The following is an 18,540-nucleotide window of genomic DNA, read 5'->3' on the forward strand; positions in this document are numbered from 1 at the left end:
AAACACTTTATTGTAGGGTGAGAGGGAGTGGTGGAGGAAGGAGGAGAGAGGGAGGGAGAGAGGGTGTTGTGGAGGAAGGAGGAGAGAGGGAGGGAGAGAGGGTGTTGTGGAGGAAGGAGGAGAGAGGGAGGGAGAGAGGGAGTGGTGCTTTCAGCTCTATCAGGTCTGTGAAGGCCGGTGAACGAGGGCAGACCGGAGGAACTACTTCCTGAGAAGTAAATGGAGAAAAGTAGATTGAAAGAGAGAGTGATAGAGAAATAATCTTCTTCTCTTTTGACTTCAGCTCTCTTTCTCACCTCTCCATTCTTTAACAGCCTTACATGTCACAATTAACTAGGATTGTTGAAAACATGTTTTGTATTTTTTTGCCCCCTTCCTTTGACTATCCACAATCTCCCCCTCTCTCCCCGTATCTCTCCCATCTCCTCTCCCCGTATCTCTCCCATCTCCTCTCCCCGTATCTCTCCCATCTCCTCTATCTCCCCGTATCTCTCTCATCTCCTCTATCTCCCCGTATCTCTCCCATCTCCCCGTATCTCTCCCATCTCCTCTATCTCCCCTCTCTCTCCCCATATCTCCCCTCTCTCTCCCCATATCTCCCCTCTCTCTCCCCATATCTCCCATCTCCCCTCTCTCTCCCCATCTCCCCCCTCTCTCTCTCTCTCACACCGATCTCCCCTCTCTCTCCCCTCTCTCTCCCCATATCGCCCCTCTCTCCCCTTATAATCTCTCTCCTCTCTCCTCTCCCTCTACTCCTCCCTCTCCCCCATCTCCTTTCCCCCTCCTCCTCAGATGATGCTGTGACAGGGGAGCTCTCCAAGCTGCTGAATGAGATGAAGATGTGTCGGGACAGAGACTACTCCTTTGAGGTGTGTTATGTTGTTATTATCTTCATCTTTATCTTATAGATCCTTGTGTTGTCTTTGGAATCATTGCTGATGCTTGTGGTGATAAAACCAAGTCATTAAATTACTACCCCACTCTACTCTACTCTACTCTACTCTACTCAGGAGCTCTGCCAGACCATCTCATCCCACTCTCATTCCATGGAGAGCTTTGGCAGCGGTCACTTATCAGACGAGGAGCGACGCAGTAACGGCACCCTGAGCAGAGTCAGAAAGGTGAGCACCATTTTGGATCAGGGAGGGAGGATGGGACCAGGGGTAATCAAGGGGGATGTGGAGGGTGAGGACCATTTTGGATCAGGGAGGGTGGTTGGGTCCAGGGGTAATCAAGGGGGATGTGGAGGGTGAGCACCATTTTGGATCAGGGAGGGAAGATGGGACCAGGGGTAATCAAGGGGGATGTGGAGGGTGAGGACCATTTTGGATCAGGGAGGGAGGATGGGACCAGGGGTAATCAAGGGGAATGTGGAGAGTGAGGACCATTTTGGATCAGGGAGGGTGGATGGGACCAGGGGTAATCAAGGGGGATGTGGAGAGTGAGGACCATTTTGGATCAGGGAGGGTGGTTGGGTCCAGGGGTAATCAAGGGGGGTGTGGAGGGTGAGGACCATTTTGGATCAGGGAGGGAGGATGGGACCAGGGGTAATCAAGGGGGATGTGGAGGGTGAGGACCATTTTCACAATTTTGGGTCTGTGGTATCGTACCAACATATTGTTATTCTTGGATTGGAAAACCATGTTCTACTGCATCACTCTGGGGTCCATTACTGTAGTAGCATTTAGTCACCAGGAGAGGGCAGCCTCAGACACGCTGTAAGGCAGACATGTTTACTGAACAAAAACATAAACGCAACATTACACAATTTCTAAGATTTTCCTGGGTTACCGTTCATGTAAGGAAATCAGTCAATTGAAATAAATGAATTAGGGCCTAATCTTTTGATTTCACATGACTGGGAATACAGAAACATCTATTAGTCACAGATACCTTAAACAAAAAGAGGGTGCAGAGATCAGAAAACCAGTCAGCATCTGGTGTGACCACCGTTTGCCTCACGCTGCCTCATGCTGCAAATAGAGTTGATCAGGATGATGATTGTGGGCTGTGGAATGTTGTCCCACTCCTCATCAATGGCTGTGCGAAGTTGCTGGATATTGGTGGGAACTCGAACACGCTGTCGTTCACGTCGATCCAGAGCATCTCATACGTGCTCAATGAGTGACATGTCTGGTGAGTATGCAGGCCATGAAGGAACTGGGACATTGTGTACAGATCCTTGCGACATGCTGAAACTTGAGGTGAAGGCGACGGATGAATGGCACGACAATGGGCCTCAGGATCTCGTCACAGTATCTCTGTGCATTCAAATTGCCATCAATAAATGTTCGTTGTCCGTAGCTTATGCCTGTCCATACCATAACCTCACTGCCACCATGGGGCACTCTGTTCACAACGTTGACATCAGCAAACTGCTCGCCCACACAATGCCATACGCGCTGTCTGCCATCTGACCGGAACAGTTGAAACCAGGATTAATCCATGAAGAGCACACTTCTCCAGCGTGCCAGTGGCCATCGAAGGTGAGCATTTGCCCACTGAAGTCGGTTACGACGCCGAACTGCAGTCAGGTCATGACCCTGGTGAGGATGACGAACACGCAGATGAGCTTCCCTGAGACGGTTTCTGATAGTTTGTGCAGAAATTATTTGGTTGTGCAAACCCACTGTTTCATCAGCTGTCCGGGTGGCTGGTCTCAGACGATCCTGCAGGTGAAGAAGCTGGATGTGGAGGTCCTGGGTTGGCGTGGTTACACGTGGTCTGCGGTTGTGAGGCCTGTTGGGCGTACTGCCAAATTCTCTAAAACGACATTGGAGGCGGCTTATGGTAGAGAAATTAATATAAAAATATCTGGTAACTGCTCTGGTGGACATTCCTGCAGTCAGCATGCCAATTGCACACTCCCTCAAAACTTGAGACATCTGTGGCATTATGTTGTGTGACAAAACTGCACATTTTTAGTGGCCTTTTATTGTCCCCAGCACAGGGTCCACCTGTGTAATGATCTGTTTAATCAGCTTATTGATATCCCACACCTGTCAGGTGGTGGATTGTCTTGTCAAAGGATACATTCTCACTAACAAGGATGTCATCAAATTTGTGAACAAAATGTTAGAGAAATATGTTTTTTGTTCGTATGGAACATTTCTGGGATTGTTTATTTCAGATCATGTATTTGGGGAGTTTCTCCCTTCTCTGCAGATCCACTTAAGCTCTGTCAGGTTGGATGGGGGGGGGGGGGGGTCTCTCCAGAGATGTTTGATCGGGTTCAAGTCTGGGCTCTGTCTGGGCCACTCAACCATAAAGGCCTGATAGGTGGAGTGCTGCAGAAATGGTTATCCTTCTGGAAGGTTCCACCATCTCCACAGAGGAACTCTGGAGCTCTGTCAGAGTGACCATCATGTTCTTGGTCACCTCCCGGACCAAGACCCTTCTCCCCCGATTGCTCAGTTTGGCTGGGCAGCCAGCTCTAGGAAGAGTCTTGGTGGTTCCAAACTTCTTCCATTTAAGAATGATTGAGGCCACTGTGTTCTTGAGGACCTTCAATGCTGCAGACATTTTTTGGTACCCTTCCCCAGACCTGTGCCCAACACAAGCTCTTATGACAATTCCTTCCACCTCATGGCTTGGTTTTTGCTGCATGCACTGTCAACTGTGGGACCTTATATAGACAGGTGTGTGCCTTTCCAAATCATGTCCAATCAATAGAATTTATCACAGGTGGACTCCAAGTTGTAGAAACATCTCTAGGATGAACCATGGAAACAGGATACACCTGAGCTCAATTTCAAGTTTTATAGCAAAGGGTCTGAATACTTATGTAAATAAGGTATTCCTGTTTTAGATTTCTAATACATTTGCTAAAATAAAATGAAAACTGTTTTTGCTTATGGGGTATTGTGTGTAGACTGAAGAGGAAAAAAATGAATTCAATCAATTTTAGAATAAGGCTGTAACGTAACAAAATGTGTAATAAGGGAAGGTGTCGGAATACTTTCAGAATGCACTGTATATTCCTGTTCAGTATAGAACATCCTCCTTCCTTCCGTAACCACTGATCTGACATGACTGGATTGGTGAAAGCTATGTAATGGAATCCTTGCTTTACATCAAATCAGTGATTTTGCTGGAATTCACTTGAAGGAAGGCAGTAAGGTAGGAAGGAAGGGTGCGTGGTTTAGTACTAGAACAAGGCCTTGGTCAGTCTAGTTTCACCCCTGAGAGCTGATTGGTAGAAGGGCTTTCATCATGGCGACAGGGGTCCAGTTTCTCTTGTTTCCAGGGAGATTGATACCTGTGGCGTTTGGCGCGGCACACTAACAAGGAATTGATTTGGTCTGAATCAAAGCACTTCCGCTGTGTGTGTGTGTGGTGGGAGTGGGTGGCTTGATGGAGCAACAGCCTCTGGGCAGGCCTTGGCCTTGGTTTAATAGAAGCACAAACACGTCTCAATCAGTCACACACTGAGGCGACGATGTAGGCGCAAACACAAACAAACAAACACACACACACGCACAGAGCACATGTAATGGAGAGGGTTTCGTACAGTATGCATTCGTTTTGTGTCTTCATGGTCAGTGTCTGTATGTGTGTGTCTCATACTTATTTGTATGGCTCTCTATGGATCTGGGTGTGTGAATATGTCCCCTGCGCCCATACAGGCCTATGTGCTCATTTGTATGCATGCACGACCATTAGCATGACTCACAGTAAATGTCAGAGTGGTGCAGCGTCTGTCCATCAGACAGACTGATGAATAAAAACATGGTCATCTCCCATATCTGCTGTAGGACACACTCATCAACTTCCTGGTTCCAGAGCTGATGTATAACCATAGACATAGGGTTGGATGTCTATGTGTGTAGCCCACTGCCCTGCTCACTACATCTGCTGTACACTTCGGAAGGACCTCGCTGGCTAGTAGCGAAGCCTCTTTGCAACGAATCCACACGCTGGTTACTGAATAGAACAAGTCAACAACCATGTCACAAATAGGTGTTCGTCATGTTTGTTTAATAATGATGTGACATCATTGGTGGCCCGTACCGCCGTGGCCTTGGTGGCCCGTACCGCCGTGGCCTTGGTGGCCCGTACCGCCGTGGCCTTGGTGGCCCGTACCGCCGTGGCCTTGGTGACCCGTACCGCCGTGGCCTTGGTGGCCTGTACCAACATGGCCTTGGTGGCCGTACCGACATGGCCTTGGTGGCCCGTACCGACATGGCCTTGGTGGCCCGTACCGACATGGCCTTGGTGGCCTATCGTTTATGTACTGTAAGGGACGTCTGTCCTGTTGTGTCTACAACTTGAATGTCTCTTCCATGACAATTCCGTGATTGTCACGTGTGATTGTAAGATGACCATTGACAACACAGTCAAGCCCACACTACCTCAATAGTAGCACACAACAAACCAGCTTTTTCCCCACTAAACATAGTACTTTGTGGTGTCAGGGAGTCCCACTACTCTACCCCCAGGCTTCCAACGGGCCTAGCTCTGACAAATCACCTCTACCGTTCAACAGAGAACAAGAAATATTCATTAGATAGCACATGCTAATATTATTCCACCAAATGAGTGTATCATCATTCAACTGAGCAGACCTGGCTGCCTGGGTCCATGTTGAAGCCTGTGTCCCAAATGGAACCCTTTCTGGCAGTCTTTATGGCACCCTTTCTGGATCAAAGTAGTGCCCTAGTATGTAGGGAATAGGGTCCAATTTGGGACACGGAAAAATAATAATGGTATCGGTGCGGGGGGGGGAGGAGGAGGAGAGAGAGAGAGAGATTTGTAGAATATGTCTATTGCATTTTGTTTAGTCTTTTCGCAATCTCATAAGACTGGTGACCTTCTGGTTCTTCCATTTATTTTCTACAGAAATTCTCTCCCTCTCCTCCTTACTCCTTACTGCCCCTCTCTATCATTCTTTTTCTCTCTCTGTTCCTGTCTTGCTCTTTCTCTATTTCCCCTGCCTCTCATTCTCACTGGGACCTTGGGCTTTCCCTCTGCATCATTTGGGTCACTGGTATTATTAGGAGACAATATCCCTTTCACAAGACCCATCTAAACATATATCCTCTTGGCAATACAGACCCTGTAAAAAGGGCATATTGTGTGTGTTAGTGTGCACGTGTGTGTATTATTTGTTTGTTAGGATCCCCAGTAGCTTTTGCAGAAGCAGTTGCTGCTCTTCCAGGGGTCCACTAAAACGCTAAACATTACAAAGTAACAAAACACTGATAGACAAGGAAAGTCACACACATTTTCAATACAATTATATACAAACAATGCAACAAAAATAATGTGTGCGTGCGTGTGTTTGTCCACGCCGTTCCCTGAGTTGTTTTTTTAATCAGTATTTTTTAAGGTAATTTTGTGGTTTGAGTAATGGGAGATGGAAGATAGTTCCATGCGATCATGGCTCTGTATAAAACTGCGCTGCCGTGAATTTGTTTTGGACTTGGGGACTGTGAAGAGACCCCTGGTGGTATGTCTTGTGGGGTGTGAATGGGTGTCTGAGCTGAATGTTATTTGATTATGCAGACAGACTGGTATTTTCGTCACAGTAATATTTCTCATTAAAACTAGGAGAAGCAGTTAATCTCTCGTCAACCCTCAACCAGTGAAGACTGGCATGCATGTTGTTGATGTTAGTTCTGTATGTGCAGTTAAGCGTTCTGCTTTGTTTATGAGCCAGCTGCAGTTTTGCTACTAACTGTTTCCTTATTTAGAATTTCAGTGAGCTCACTGGCTTTGAGTGCTGTAGAGTGTGAAATCATTCACATACACATATTCTATTTTTGTGTAAGACCAATGGCAAATAATTTGTTAAAATAGAGAAGAGTAACGGCCCAAGGCAACTGCCCTGAGGGATACCTCATTGTAGATATCTGATGTTAAAGAAGATTCCATTGAAGAACACTCTGGGTTTTGTTGGGTAAGTAACTCTCCAACCGTGTGATGGCAGGTGATGTAAAGCCATACCAAGTGTGTTTTTTTTCAATATAGTATGATCAATAACATCAAAGACTGCACTGAAATCTAACAATACAGCTCCAACTATCATCTTATTATATATTTATTTTAACCAATCATCAGTCATCTGAGTCAGTGCAGTACAAGTTGAGTGTCCTTCTCTATATGCATGCTGAAAGTCAGTAGTTAACTTGTTCTCTGAAAAATAGCGTTGTATTTGTTCGAACACAATTATCTCCATCAGTTTACTAAAAATAGGCAGCAAACTGATTGGGCGGCTGTTAGCGCCAGCAAAGGGTGCTTTACTATTTTTAGGCAGTGGAATTACTTTAGCTTTCTTCCACACCTGTGGGGACACACACTCCTTTAGGCTTTGGTTAAAGATCTAGCCAATAGGGGTGGTGATACAGTCTGCTGCCATTCAATAGTTTACCATCAAGGTTGTCTATACCTGGAGGCTTATCATTATTGATGGATAAAACTTTTTCCACCTCTCCCACACTAACTTGACCGAATTGAAAACATCAATCCTTCTCTTTCATTATTAAATATTTTATACCAAAATATGATGGTTCACTGTTCAATGTTGTCATTTCACTTCTGAGTTTTTCCATTACTAATGAAAATAGTAATTGAAATGATTGGCAATACCGAAAGGTTTTGTTATGAATGGCCCATCGACTTCAATGAATGGTGGAGATGAATTGGGTTTTTGGTAATTTATCTTTGTTTGGTAATACTTTCTTCTTTTTGTTTAGTTTAGTCTCAACATTTCTCAATTTACATTATGTCGACCAATCAGCAGAGCAGCCTGACTTGTTTGCCACCCTTTTTAATAATTTCTTTGAAACATAAAATGTTTCAGTTCGTCATCCATCCAGGAGGCTCTAACAGTTCCCACCGTAAGTTTCTTAACAGGTCTTGTCAACTTGTCAACAATTTGCGTGAATCATTTTCAAGACTTCCAGTTCTGCATCTGGATTCACTTCCTCATACACATCAGACCAACACACTTTTTACATCTTTAATATGGTATTGTGTTTCTCTGTAGTGACCTGGAGTAGGTCTGTGTGTGTGTGTGTGTGTTTTAAATGAACAGTGTGTATTGTATCTCTCTGCAGCGGCCCACTCTGCCACTTCCCCCGGCCCAGGAGGAAGAGGAGGAGAAGAGCTGTGGCCCCGCTGGGTTCTGGGAGGCCCTCACACCCTGCAACGGTTGTCACAACCTGGGCTTCTCCAGCCTGTCACAGGTACGCACACACACACACCTCCCCTTTCACTTGTATTCCTACATAGCCTCTTCCTCCTGTCGTTAATACAACTGATAACCGTTGTTATGGAGTGCCAGTATACTCTGCTATAATTGCCCTGTCTCAATCATAAGTCACTCTAATGGCCTGTTTCCCAGTTTGCATGGCTTGTTGTCTCTGAAACCCTCAGTTAATATACGTCACCCAGCAGAATGCAGCACTGCTGGGCCATGTAGCAATATGTTTATGTATTTCCATGACTAATAGAGCTCAGTGGATGTCGTCTTCCGTTTTGCGCTTGGTGTGTATTTGTTGTTGTGTTTCTGTGAGAACCGCATAGTATCTCTCTCGACCACTATCTATCTTTCTGACTGACTATCTATCTTTCTGACTGACTATCTATCTATCTATCTATCTATCTATCTATCTATCTATCTATCTATCTATCTATCTATCTATCTATCTATCTGACTATCTATCTCTCTGACTATCTATCTCTCTGACTATCTTTCTCACTATCTACAGTTGAAGTCGGAAGTTTACATACACCTTAGCCAAATACATTTTAACTCGGTTTTTCACAGTTCCTGACATTTAATCCTAGTAAAAATTCCCTGTCTTAGGTCAGTTAGGATCACCACTTTATTTTAATAATGTGAAATGTCAGAATAATAACAGAGAGAATGATTTATTTCAGCTTTTATTTCTTTCATCACATTCCCGGTCGGTCAGAAGTTTACATACTCAATTAGTATTTGGTAGTATTGCCTTTAAATTGTTTAACTTGGGTCAAACTTTTCGGGTAGCCTTCCACAAGCTTCCCACAATAAGTTGGGTGAATTTTGGCCCATTCCTCCTGACGGAAATGGTGTAACTGAGTCAGGTTTGGAGGACTCCATGCTCACACACGCTTTTTCAGTTCTCCCCACAAATCTTCTATGGGATTGAGGTCAGGGCTTTGTGATGGCCACTCCACTACCTTGACTTTGTTGTCCTTAAGCCATTTTGCCACAACTTTGGAAGTATGCTTGGGGCCATTGTTCATTTGGAAGACCCATTTGCGACCAAGCTTTAACTTCCTGACTGATGTCTTGAGATGTTGCTTCAATATATTCACATAATTTTCCTTCCTCTTGATGCCATCTATTTTGTGAAGTGCACCAGTCCCTCCTGCAGCAAAGTACCCCCACAACATGATGCTGCCACCCCCGTGCTTCACGGTTGGAATGATGTTCTTCGGCTTGCAAGCCTCCCCTTCTTCCTCCAAACATAACGATGGTCATTATGGCCAAACAGTTCTATTTTGTTTCATCAGACCAGAGGACATTTCCCCAAAAAGTACAATCTTTGTCCCCATGTGCAGTTGCAAACCGTAGTCTGGCTTTTTATGGCGTTTTTGGAGCAGTGGCTTCTTTGCTGAGCGGCCTTTCAGGTTATGTCGATATAGGACTAGTTTTACTGTGGATATAGATACTTTTGTACCTGTTTCCTCCGGCATCTTCACAAGGTCCTTTGCTGTTTTTCTGGGATTGATTTGCATTTTTCGCATCAAAGTACGTTCATCTCTAGGAGACAGAACACGTCTCCTTCCTGAGCGGTATGACGGCTGCGTGGTCCCATGGTGTTTATACTTGCGCACTATTGTTTGTACAGATGAACGTGGTACCTTCAGGCGTTTGGAAATTGCTCCCAAGGATGAACCAGACTTGTGGAAGTCTACAATTTCTGAGGTCTTGGCTGATTTCTTTTGATTTTCCCATTATGTCAAGCAAAGAGGCACTGAGTTTGAAGGTAGGCCTTGAAATACATCCACAGGTACATCTAAAAATTGACTCAAATTATGTCAATTAGCCTATCAGAAGCTTCTAAAGCCATGACATCATTTTCTGGAATTTTCCAAGCTGTTTAAAGGCACAGTCAACTTAGTGTATGTAAACTTCTGACCCACTGGAATTGTGATACAGTGAATTATAAGTGAAATAATCTGTCTGTAAACAACTGTTGGAAAAATTACTTGTGTCTTGCACAAAGTAGATGTCCTAACCGATTTGCCAAAACTATAGTTTGTTAACAACAAATTTGTGGAGTGGTTGAAAAAGTAGTTTTAATGACTCCAACCTAAGTGTATGTAAACTTCCGACTTCAACTGTATCTTTCTTACTATATTTCTGAATATCTTTTTCTCTCTTCATTTAGTTTCTCTCTCTCTCTCTTTTTCTCTCTTTTTCTCTTTCTCTTGTTGTCTCCACAATGGGAAGATCATCAGTATCCATTCTCCCAGCTCTTTCCCCTCCCCCTCCTGTCTCCCCCTCCCTCTCCCCCTCTCTGTCCTCCCTCTCTCCCCCCTCTTCCCTCCTGTGTCTGGCCCACAGCCTGGCTAGAGTTAACTATCTATCAACACCTGGGCCTCTGTGTGGTGGGGGATGATGGGCCTGGGATGGAGTCCCTGACCGATTAGCAGGGTCCACTTTTGGGATTTTGTGTGTGTGTACATTTTGTTCTCAACTAGCCTCATTTTGGTTTCCACTAGCCCAAAATTCTCCCCACACCTGCTCTCCCTGTCCCCAAGACAATCAGCTCCCTCCTGATTGGTTTGTCACGGTGGCCTCTCAACAAGGAAATAATATTACTTATAACAGGATGCTTCAACTAGTCCTGGAACTTTCAAAGTGTTTGTTCAACCAATCAACTACTCAACACAATCTTCACAAAATATCCATCTGTATTGTTTAATTTGTTAAATTATTGTAAGTAAGAATGCTTTTTCTGCGCCAATGTCCACCACCAAAGCAGACTTACTCCACACCTCCTCAATCTCCCTCCCTTTTTCTCTCCTCCTTCACTCCATCTGTTCTTCTCTCCTTCCTCCTCTCATCCGTCCGGTTTGTCAGATTGTCAGAGTGATGGCAGTCCCACTGGGCTCTGTTCTCTTCCTCTTTTTAAGTGGTGAAATGTCTCTCTCTCGCTTTCCACTCGGTTTCACTTCTTCGCTTTTTCTCCACAACTTTCTTTCCCTTTGGCCTCACCCCCATCTCTCTCTCTCCTTCCCTACATCAGCCCACATCTCTTTCTCCACATTTCTCTCTCACTGTCTGACAGAAGTGTGTTAAGCGCTGTATCGATCGCCGTGGTAGCGAGGTCTCAGCTGTCACTCAAGCTGTCAGTCAGAGAGACGGACTGTACTCTGATGTATGCTGCAGAGGGTGACTATAAAAGGCTGCTGAGAGAGAGAGAGAGAGAGAGAGAGAGAGAGAGAGAGAGAGAGAGAGAGAGAGAGAGAGAGAGAGAGAGAGAGAGAGAGAGAGAGAGAGAGAGAGAGAGAGAGAGAGAGAGAGAGAGAGAGAGAGAGAGAGAGAGAGAGAGAGAGAGAGAGAGAGAGAGAGAGAGAGAGAGAGAGAGAGAGAGAGAGAGAGAGAGAGAGAGAGAGAGTTAAGTTGTAACCACAGAAGCAACCCCAAGACATCATCAAACGTCTTTCATTGCCACAATTCCTATATATGTCGCATGTCTTGCATTTGTGTGTTTGAGCGGAGGGGGTTCCATCTCTCTCGTCACACAGACGTGGACTATCCTCTCCATGTGAACGCAGACTGATGCCATGACAACCAAGGACCACTTTAGGTGGGTGTGTTTGGTAAAGCAGTGCGGGGTTCCTTCAGCTGAAAGTACGACTTCTTAGAGGAAAAGAACTATGAACTTTTTCACTGTGGAGCCCCTGCAGAGAGAACGATGGAGAGAGAGATGGGGGGGAGGGAGAGAGGGAGTGGGAGAGAGGGAAGGCAAAGGGTTCACACGGTTGCTAGGCAACACAGAAATTCATAAAGTAGCAGGCGTGGGATATCCGCCCACTACAACCATTGACAAATCTGTGCCAGATCAGGTCAGGTGCGTCAGAGCACTGCGCAATATCAGACACACACGCATACGGAAACACACACCCACACACATACGCACGGCTGCACGCTGCACGGCTGTACGCACGCAAATTGGGCCTAGTGCTCCCGAGTGGTGCAGCGGTCCAAGGCACTGCATCACAGTGCTAGAGACATCACTACAGACACTCTAGTTCAAATCCAGGCTGTATCACAAAGGGCCGTGATTGGGTGTCCCATAGGGCGGTGCACAATTGGTCCGGCGTTGTCTGGGTTGGACCAGTGCAGGCCGTCATTGTAACTTGCCTAGTTAAATAAAGGTTCAATTCAACAACAACAAAAGCCAGTGCAGGTTGGGAGAATCCAGGGTAAATGAATGGAGCTGGAAGAGTGTCCAATGCTGCAGCCATAGTAAGCTGTAGTGACCTTGTCACGCCCAGCCATCCTCTCGTCATCTCGCTAGAACATTCTGCTGACATTCAGGCGCTACCCTTGGGAGTCTTAGAACCGCTGGGAGTGTGTGTGTGTTGCCCTCAGGGTTGCAGATAACTGTGTCCTCGAGGGGAAAAGAAAAGAACAGAGGTTCTGGAGGTCTGATAAAAGAGAGTCTTGGGGAACAGAGGATGAGGAAGAGGTGGGGTCAGATGTTTGAGTTTCATATCAGTCATAACCAAGATCAAATATAACTTTCCACTTTGTTCTTATACAGACTTCAATACACTTGAATATTTTTCATATGTGACTATTGTTATTTAAAACTTCTTTGGAATAGGGGGCAGTATTTTCACGGCCGGATAAAAAACGTACCCGATTTAATCTGGTTACTACTCCTGCCCAGAAACTAGAATATGCATATAATTAGTAGATTTGGATAGAAAACACTCTAAAGTTTCTAAAACTGTTTGAATGGTGTATGTGAGTATAACAGAACTCATATGGCAGGCCAAAACCTGAGAAGATTCCATACAGGAAGTGCCCTGTCTGACAATTTGTTGTCCTTCTGTTGCATCTCTATCGACATTACAGCATCTGTGCTGTAATGTGACACTTTCTAAGGCTTCCATTGGCTCTCTAAAGCCGCCAGAAAGTGGAATGGGGTGTCTGCTGTCTCTGGGCAAAGTACAGCAGCAGAGTTTGTAAGTGGTCAGCCTGGGGACAGTGAGACTGAGATGCGCGTTCATGAGACTTCTCAATTTTTTTCTTTCAGCCTTTGAATGAAAACAACGTTGCCCGGTTGGAATATTATTGCTATTTTACGAGAAAAATAGCATAAAAATTTATTTTAAACAGCGTTTGACATGCTTCTAAGTACGGTAATGGAATATTTTGAATTTCTTTGTCACGAAATGCGCTCGCGCGTTACCCTTCGGATAGGGACCTGAACGCACGAACAAAACGGAGGTATTTGGATATAACTATGGATTATTTGGAACCAAAACAACATTTGTTGTTGAAGTAGAAGACCTGGGAGTGCATTCTGACGAAGAACAGCAAAGGTAATTCAATTTTTCTAATAGTAATTCTGAGTTTAGTGAGCCCCAAACTTGGTGGGTGTCAAATTAGCTAGCCTGTGATGGCCGAGCTATGTACTCAGAATATTGCAAAATGTGCTTTCGCCGAAAAGCTATTTTAAAATCGGACATAGCGATTGCATAAAGGAGTTCTGTATCTATAATTCTTAAAATAATTGTTATGTATTTTGTCAACGTTTATCATGAGTAATTTAGTAAATTCACCGGAAGTTTTCGATGGGTATGCTAGTTCTGAACATCACATGCTAATGTAAAAAGCTGATTTTTGATATAAATATGAACTTGATTGAACAAAACATGCATGTATTGTATAACATAATGTCCTAGGAGTGTCATCTGATGAAGATCATCAAAGGTTAGTGCTGCATTTAGCTGTGGTTTGGGTTTATGTGACATATATGCTTGCTTGAAAAATGACTGTGTGATTATTTGTGACTATGTACTCTCCTAACATAATCTAATGTTTTGCTTTCGCTGTAAAGCCTTTTTGAAATCGGACAATGTGGTTAGATAAAGGAGAGTCTTGTCTTTAAAATGGTGTAAAATAGTTGATTGTTTGAGAAAATTGAATTGTGGTATTTTAGTTGGTTTTGTATTTCGCGCCGTGCGATGCCATTGGCTGTTGGCTAGGGGTTCCGCAGGCGGAACGTCTGTCCTCAACAGGTTAAATTGATCATTGAGAAACATCCCCTGGATGTCTTGTGTGATGGTTTGCTCCATAGAACACACTGGTTGGAGTGTTCCAATGTGCTGATTCGAAACCCTAACTAGGTGAAAGGTGTGCCCTTGAGCAAGGCACTTAACCCTAATTACTCCTGTAAGTCGCTCTGGATAAGAGCATCTGCTAAGTGACTAACGTTACAATGTAAAAGTCATGTAAATGCAGTTGAAGGAAGGCTGTTCAGGAGGTATCGTGGGTCCCATGTGGCTCAGTTGGTAGAGCATGGCGCCTTCAATGCCAGGGTTGTGGGTTCGATTCCCACGTTATGCACTCACTACTGTAAGTCTCTCTGGATAAGAGCATCTGCTGAATGACTCAAATGTAAAAAATGAAAGATGAGTGGAGATAAGTGTGTGTAATTACATTAATTCCTCATGGCTAATATTTATGGAGAATGCATTAAATATCAAATCAAGCTTTCAGACATGGAATGCAACACAATGAAATAACGATGAAAATAAAAATATATTTACATTACAACAAACATAAGAGGATTGTTTTATTTTTTAATAAAAATAAAACTGAACAACTAAAAAGCACCCTAAGGAAAAGCAAAGCTAAAAAGGTGTGTTTTAAGATCTCTTTTATATATGTCCAGTTTTGGCCCTCCTCGGGTTCTCTGGCAGACTATTCTAGATGCTGGGGGCATAGTAACTGCCTCTCCATGCCTCTTGGTCCTAGGCTTTGGGAGAGTTAAAAGGCCAGTACCAAAGGATCTAAGGGACCTACTGGGTACATAACTTAGAAGCATGTCTGACATGTATTGAGGTGCACAATCGTGGATTGATTTCCAAACCAATATAAATGAATTCTAAAACTCACAGGCAGCCAGTGAAGAGACCTTAAAACCGGTGTAATATGTCCTGTTGATGTGGTCTTGGTCAGTACCCGTGCTGCAGCATTCTGTATGTTTTGCAATTGACCAATGGCTTTCTTGGGTAGACCAGACAGAAGAGCATTACAATAGTCAAGCCTGCTTGTAATAAAAGCATGGATGAGTCTCTCTGTAGCAGCCTTAGAGAGAAACGGCAACACCTTGGCAATGTTCCTCAATATATTGGTCACATTCGTAGTGTTTGTTTAGAATATAAAATAACACCTCGTTTTTTTTCCTGGTGTTTTATCTGTATTGCCCTTGAATTAAAATGTGCCCCCAGATTTTCTCTCTGTGTTTTGGCTCCAACAATAAGTACCTTGTTCTTGTCTTGATTTAGTTGGAGGAAGTTGTGAGCCATCCAAGTATTTAAATCACTAATACAGTCTAACAAATGATCCGTAAAGCTAAAATCCTCTGCTAACACAGAAATGTAAAGTTGTCTGCGTAGCAGTGAAAATCAATGCTGTGCTTTCTGATAACGCTGCCAAGGGGTAACATATATTAACTGAACAGAACCAGACCCAAAATCCAACGTTGTGGAACGCCACAACTCTCGACTGGTTAAATAGGTCTTAAAGAGGTCCTAAAGGACAGAGAGCTGTTTGGCATCTGTGTTGGCTTTAAGATAATTTGTGGTGGGTGGGCCCGAATACCACATTGGATTAAACATTTTTTTGACACAAATTCTTTTTTTAAATTGCTGGTTGAAAACCAATTTCTCAAGGATTTTACTTAAGAATGGAAGGTTGGAGATTGGCTGAAAATTGCAGAGAGCTGAAGAATCTAGATGACTTTTCTTCAGAAGGGGTTTCACCACAGCAGTATTTAGTGCAGTGGGGAAAGTTCCTGTGAAGTGATTAACAATTGCTTTCACGTCTTCACATATGCAATTAAAAAGTGTTTTGAAGAAGGTGGTGGGGATAGGATAGAGAAGGCAAGTAGAAGGCTTAAGTTGTGATATCACTTTCCTGAGCACATCTGTATCAACCAGGGAACATAAATCCATAGTGCATTTGCGTGGTATTCTAGGGCACATATCAAACTTCTCATCAGGTCTTGCTTGACTGATAATAAACATTAGGCTGGGTATCTCTGAAATATGCCGCAAACTCATCACATTTAGATGAAGAGGAAAGTTCACATAGGTTTGCGAGGGTAGGATTTATCAGGCCATCAATGGTCGAGAAGAGCACTGTTGAATTATTCAGATTAATAGTGATCAAGTTAGAAAAATGAGCCCGTCTGGCATTTCTAATTGCCTTGTTATACATGCCAAGTTGCTCTCAAGGAATATCATAAAGGACCTGCAACTTTGACTTTCTCCGCTTCCGCTCAATTAAATGTGTTAGTTTCCTCTCTCACCATCGAGCTGCCCACAATAATGGTGGTCGTGATGGAATCCAATGGGGAAACGACCTGCTGAACTGTGGTGGCCGTGGGGGGCTGTTGGTATACACCCATCCATGCTGACTCCCGGGGCTGGTAGGTCCGTCTCAAACGGGGCAAAGCTGTTTACTAGCTGAATCCGATCTTCTCGGATAGATGTGTGGCCAGAATGCCTCCCCGATCTCCTACGCCTTGCGAGTGTCCGGTCTCCCATGGGCCATGGAGTTGAGCTTAGCATCTGTCCGCTGGATTGGGATGGATCAACGCTGCCCGACACATCGACATGGTCAAGACTTATTGACATATTGATACAACAGTGGCTAAGATGGGGAGAAGTCTGTCCGTAATAAAGTGCTACTCTGCCTTCTTAACAACAATATCAACAAGGCAGGTCCTACAGGCCCTAGTTTGGTCGACCTGGACTACTGTTCAATCGTGTGGTCAGGTGACACAAAGAGGGACTTAGGAAAATTACAATTGGCTCAGAACAGGGCAGCACGGCTGGACCTTAAAAGTACACAGGGAGCTAACATTAATGATATGCATGTCAATCTCTCATGGCTCAAAGTGGAGGAGAGACTGACTTCATCGCTACTTGTTTTTGTAAGAGATGTTGACAAGCTGAATGTACCGAGGTGTCTGTTTTAAAATAGCTTTTCGGTGAAAGCACATTTTGCAATATTCTGAGTAGATAGCCCGACCATCACAGGCTAGCTATTTTGACACCCACCAAGTTTGGTACTCACCAAACTCAGATTTACTATAAGAAAAATTGGATTACCTTTGCTGTTCTTCATCAGAATGCACTCCCAGGACTTCTACTTCAACAACAAATGTTGGTTTGGTTCCAAATAATCCATAGTTATATCCAAATAGCGGCGTTTTGTTCGTGCGTTCAAGACACTATCCGAAGGGTAACGAAGGGTGACGCGCTGGCGCGTTTCGTGACAAAAAAATACAAAATATTCCATTACCGTACTTCGAAGCATGTCAAACGCTGTTTAAAATCAATTTTTATGCGATTTTTCTCGTAAAATAGCGATAATATTCCGACCGGGAGTCGTTGTTTTCGTTCAAAGACTGAAAATGTAAAATGGCCTCTTCATGTGCACGCGCGCACCCGTCTCATTGTTCTCAGATCGACCACTATCCAAATGCGCTACTGTTTTTCAGCCAGAGACATCATTCAACGTTCTGGCGCCTTCTGAGAGCCTATGGGAGCCTTAGAAAGTGTCACGTTACAGCAGAGATCCTCTGTTTTGGATAGAGATGACAAAGAAGGCCAAGAAATGGTCAGACAGGGTACTTCCTGTACAGAATCTTCTCAGGTTTTGGCCTGCCATTTGAGTTCTGTTATACTCACAGACACCTTTCAAACAGTCTTAGAATCTTTGGAGAGTTTTCTATCCAAAGCTACTAATTATATGCATATTCTAGTTTCTGGGCAGGAGTAATAACCAGATTAAATCGGGTACGTTTTTTATCCGGCCGTGAAAATACTGCCCCCTATCCATAACAAGTTAAACTACTAGCATACAGCTCGGACACCCATGCATACCCCACAAGACATGACACAAGGTCTCTTTACAGTCCCCAAGTCCAGAACAGACTATGGGAGGTGCCCAGCACTACATAGAGCCACGACTACATGGAACTCTATTCCACATCAGGTAACTGATGCAAGCAGTAGAATCAGATTTAAAAAACAGGTCAATATACACCTAATGGAACAGCGGGGACTGTGAAGAGACACACACAGGAACAGATACACGCATACACACACAAGTGCTTGCACATGTACTCTACACACACGTGCATTGTAATATGGTTGTATTGTGGTGTTATACATGTTGTATTGTAGATATGTAGGGGTGTAATAATGTTATATGATTTACTGTTTTATCTTTTCTTTAATAAGTGCCTTAATGTGTTTGGACCCCAGGAAGAGTAGCTGCTGCCTTTGCAA

The 18,540-nt window shown here is 44.1% G+C and overlaps 1 protein-coding gene across 4 annotated transcripts in view; it reads left to right on the plus strand.

Moving 5' to 3' along the window:
• The window catches only part of LOC115199072 (ankyrin repeat and sterile alpha motif domain-containing protein 1B), a 310,469-nt gene that overhangs the window by 113,032 nt on the left and 178,897 nt on the right, over window positions 1-18,540 (plus strand). For all 4 annotated transcript variants that reach the window (XM_029761613.1, XM_029761611.1, XM_029761614.1 and 1 more), the window contains exons 9-11: window positions 793-869; window positions 1,011-1,121; window positions 8,058-8,186. In XM_029761613.1, coding sequence (XP_029617473.1) covers window positions 793-869; window positions 1,011-1,121; window positions 8,058-8,186 — 317 coding nt within the window. The remainder of the gene's footprint in view (window positions 1-792; window positions 870-1,010; window positions 1,122-8,057; window positions 8,187-18,540) is intronic.

The sequence above is a fragment of the Salmo trutta genome, chromosome 8 (assembly GCF_901001165.1).
Source record: "Salmo trutta chromosome 8, fSalTru1.1, whole genome shotgun sequence".
NCBI classification, from domain to species: Eukaryota; Metazoa; Chordata; class Actinopteri; order Salmoniformes; family Salmonidae; genus Salmo; species Salmo trutta.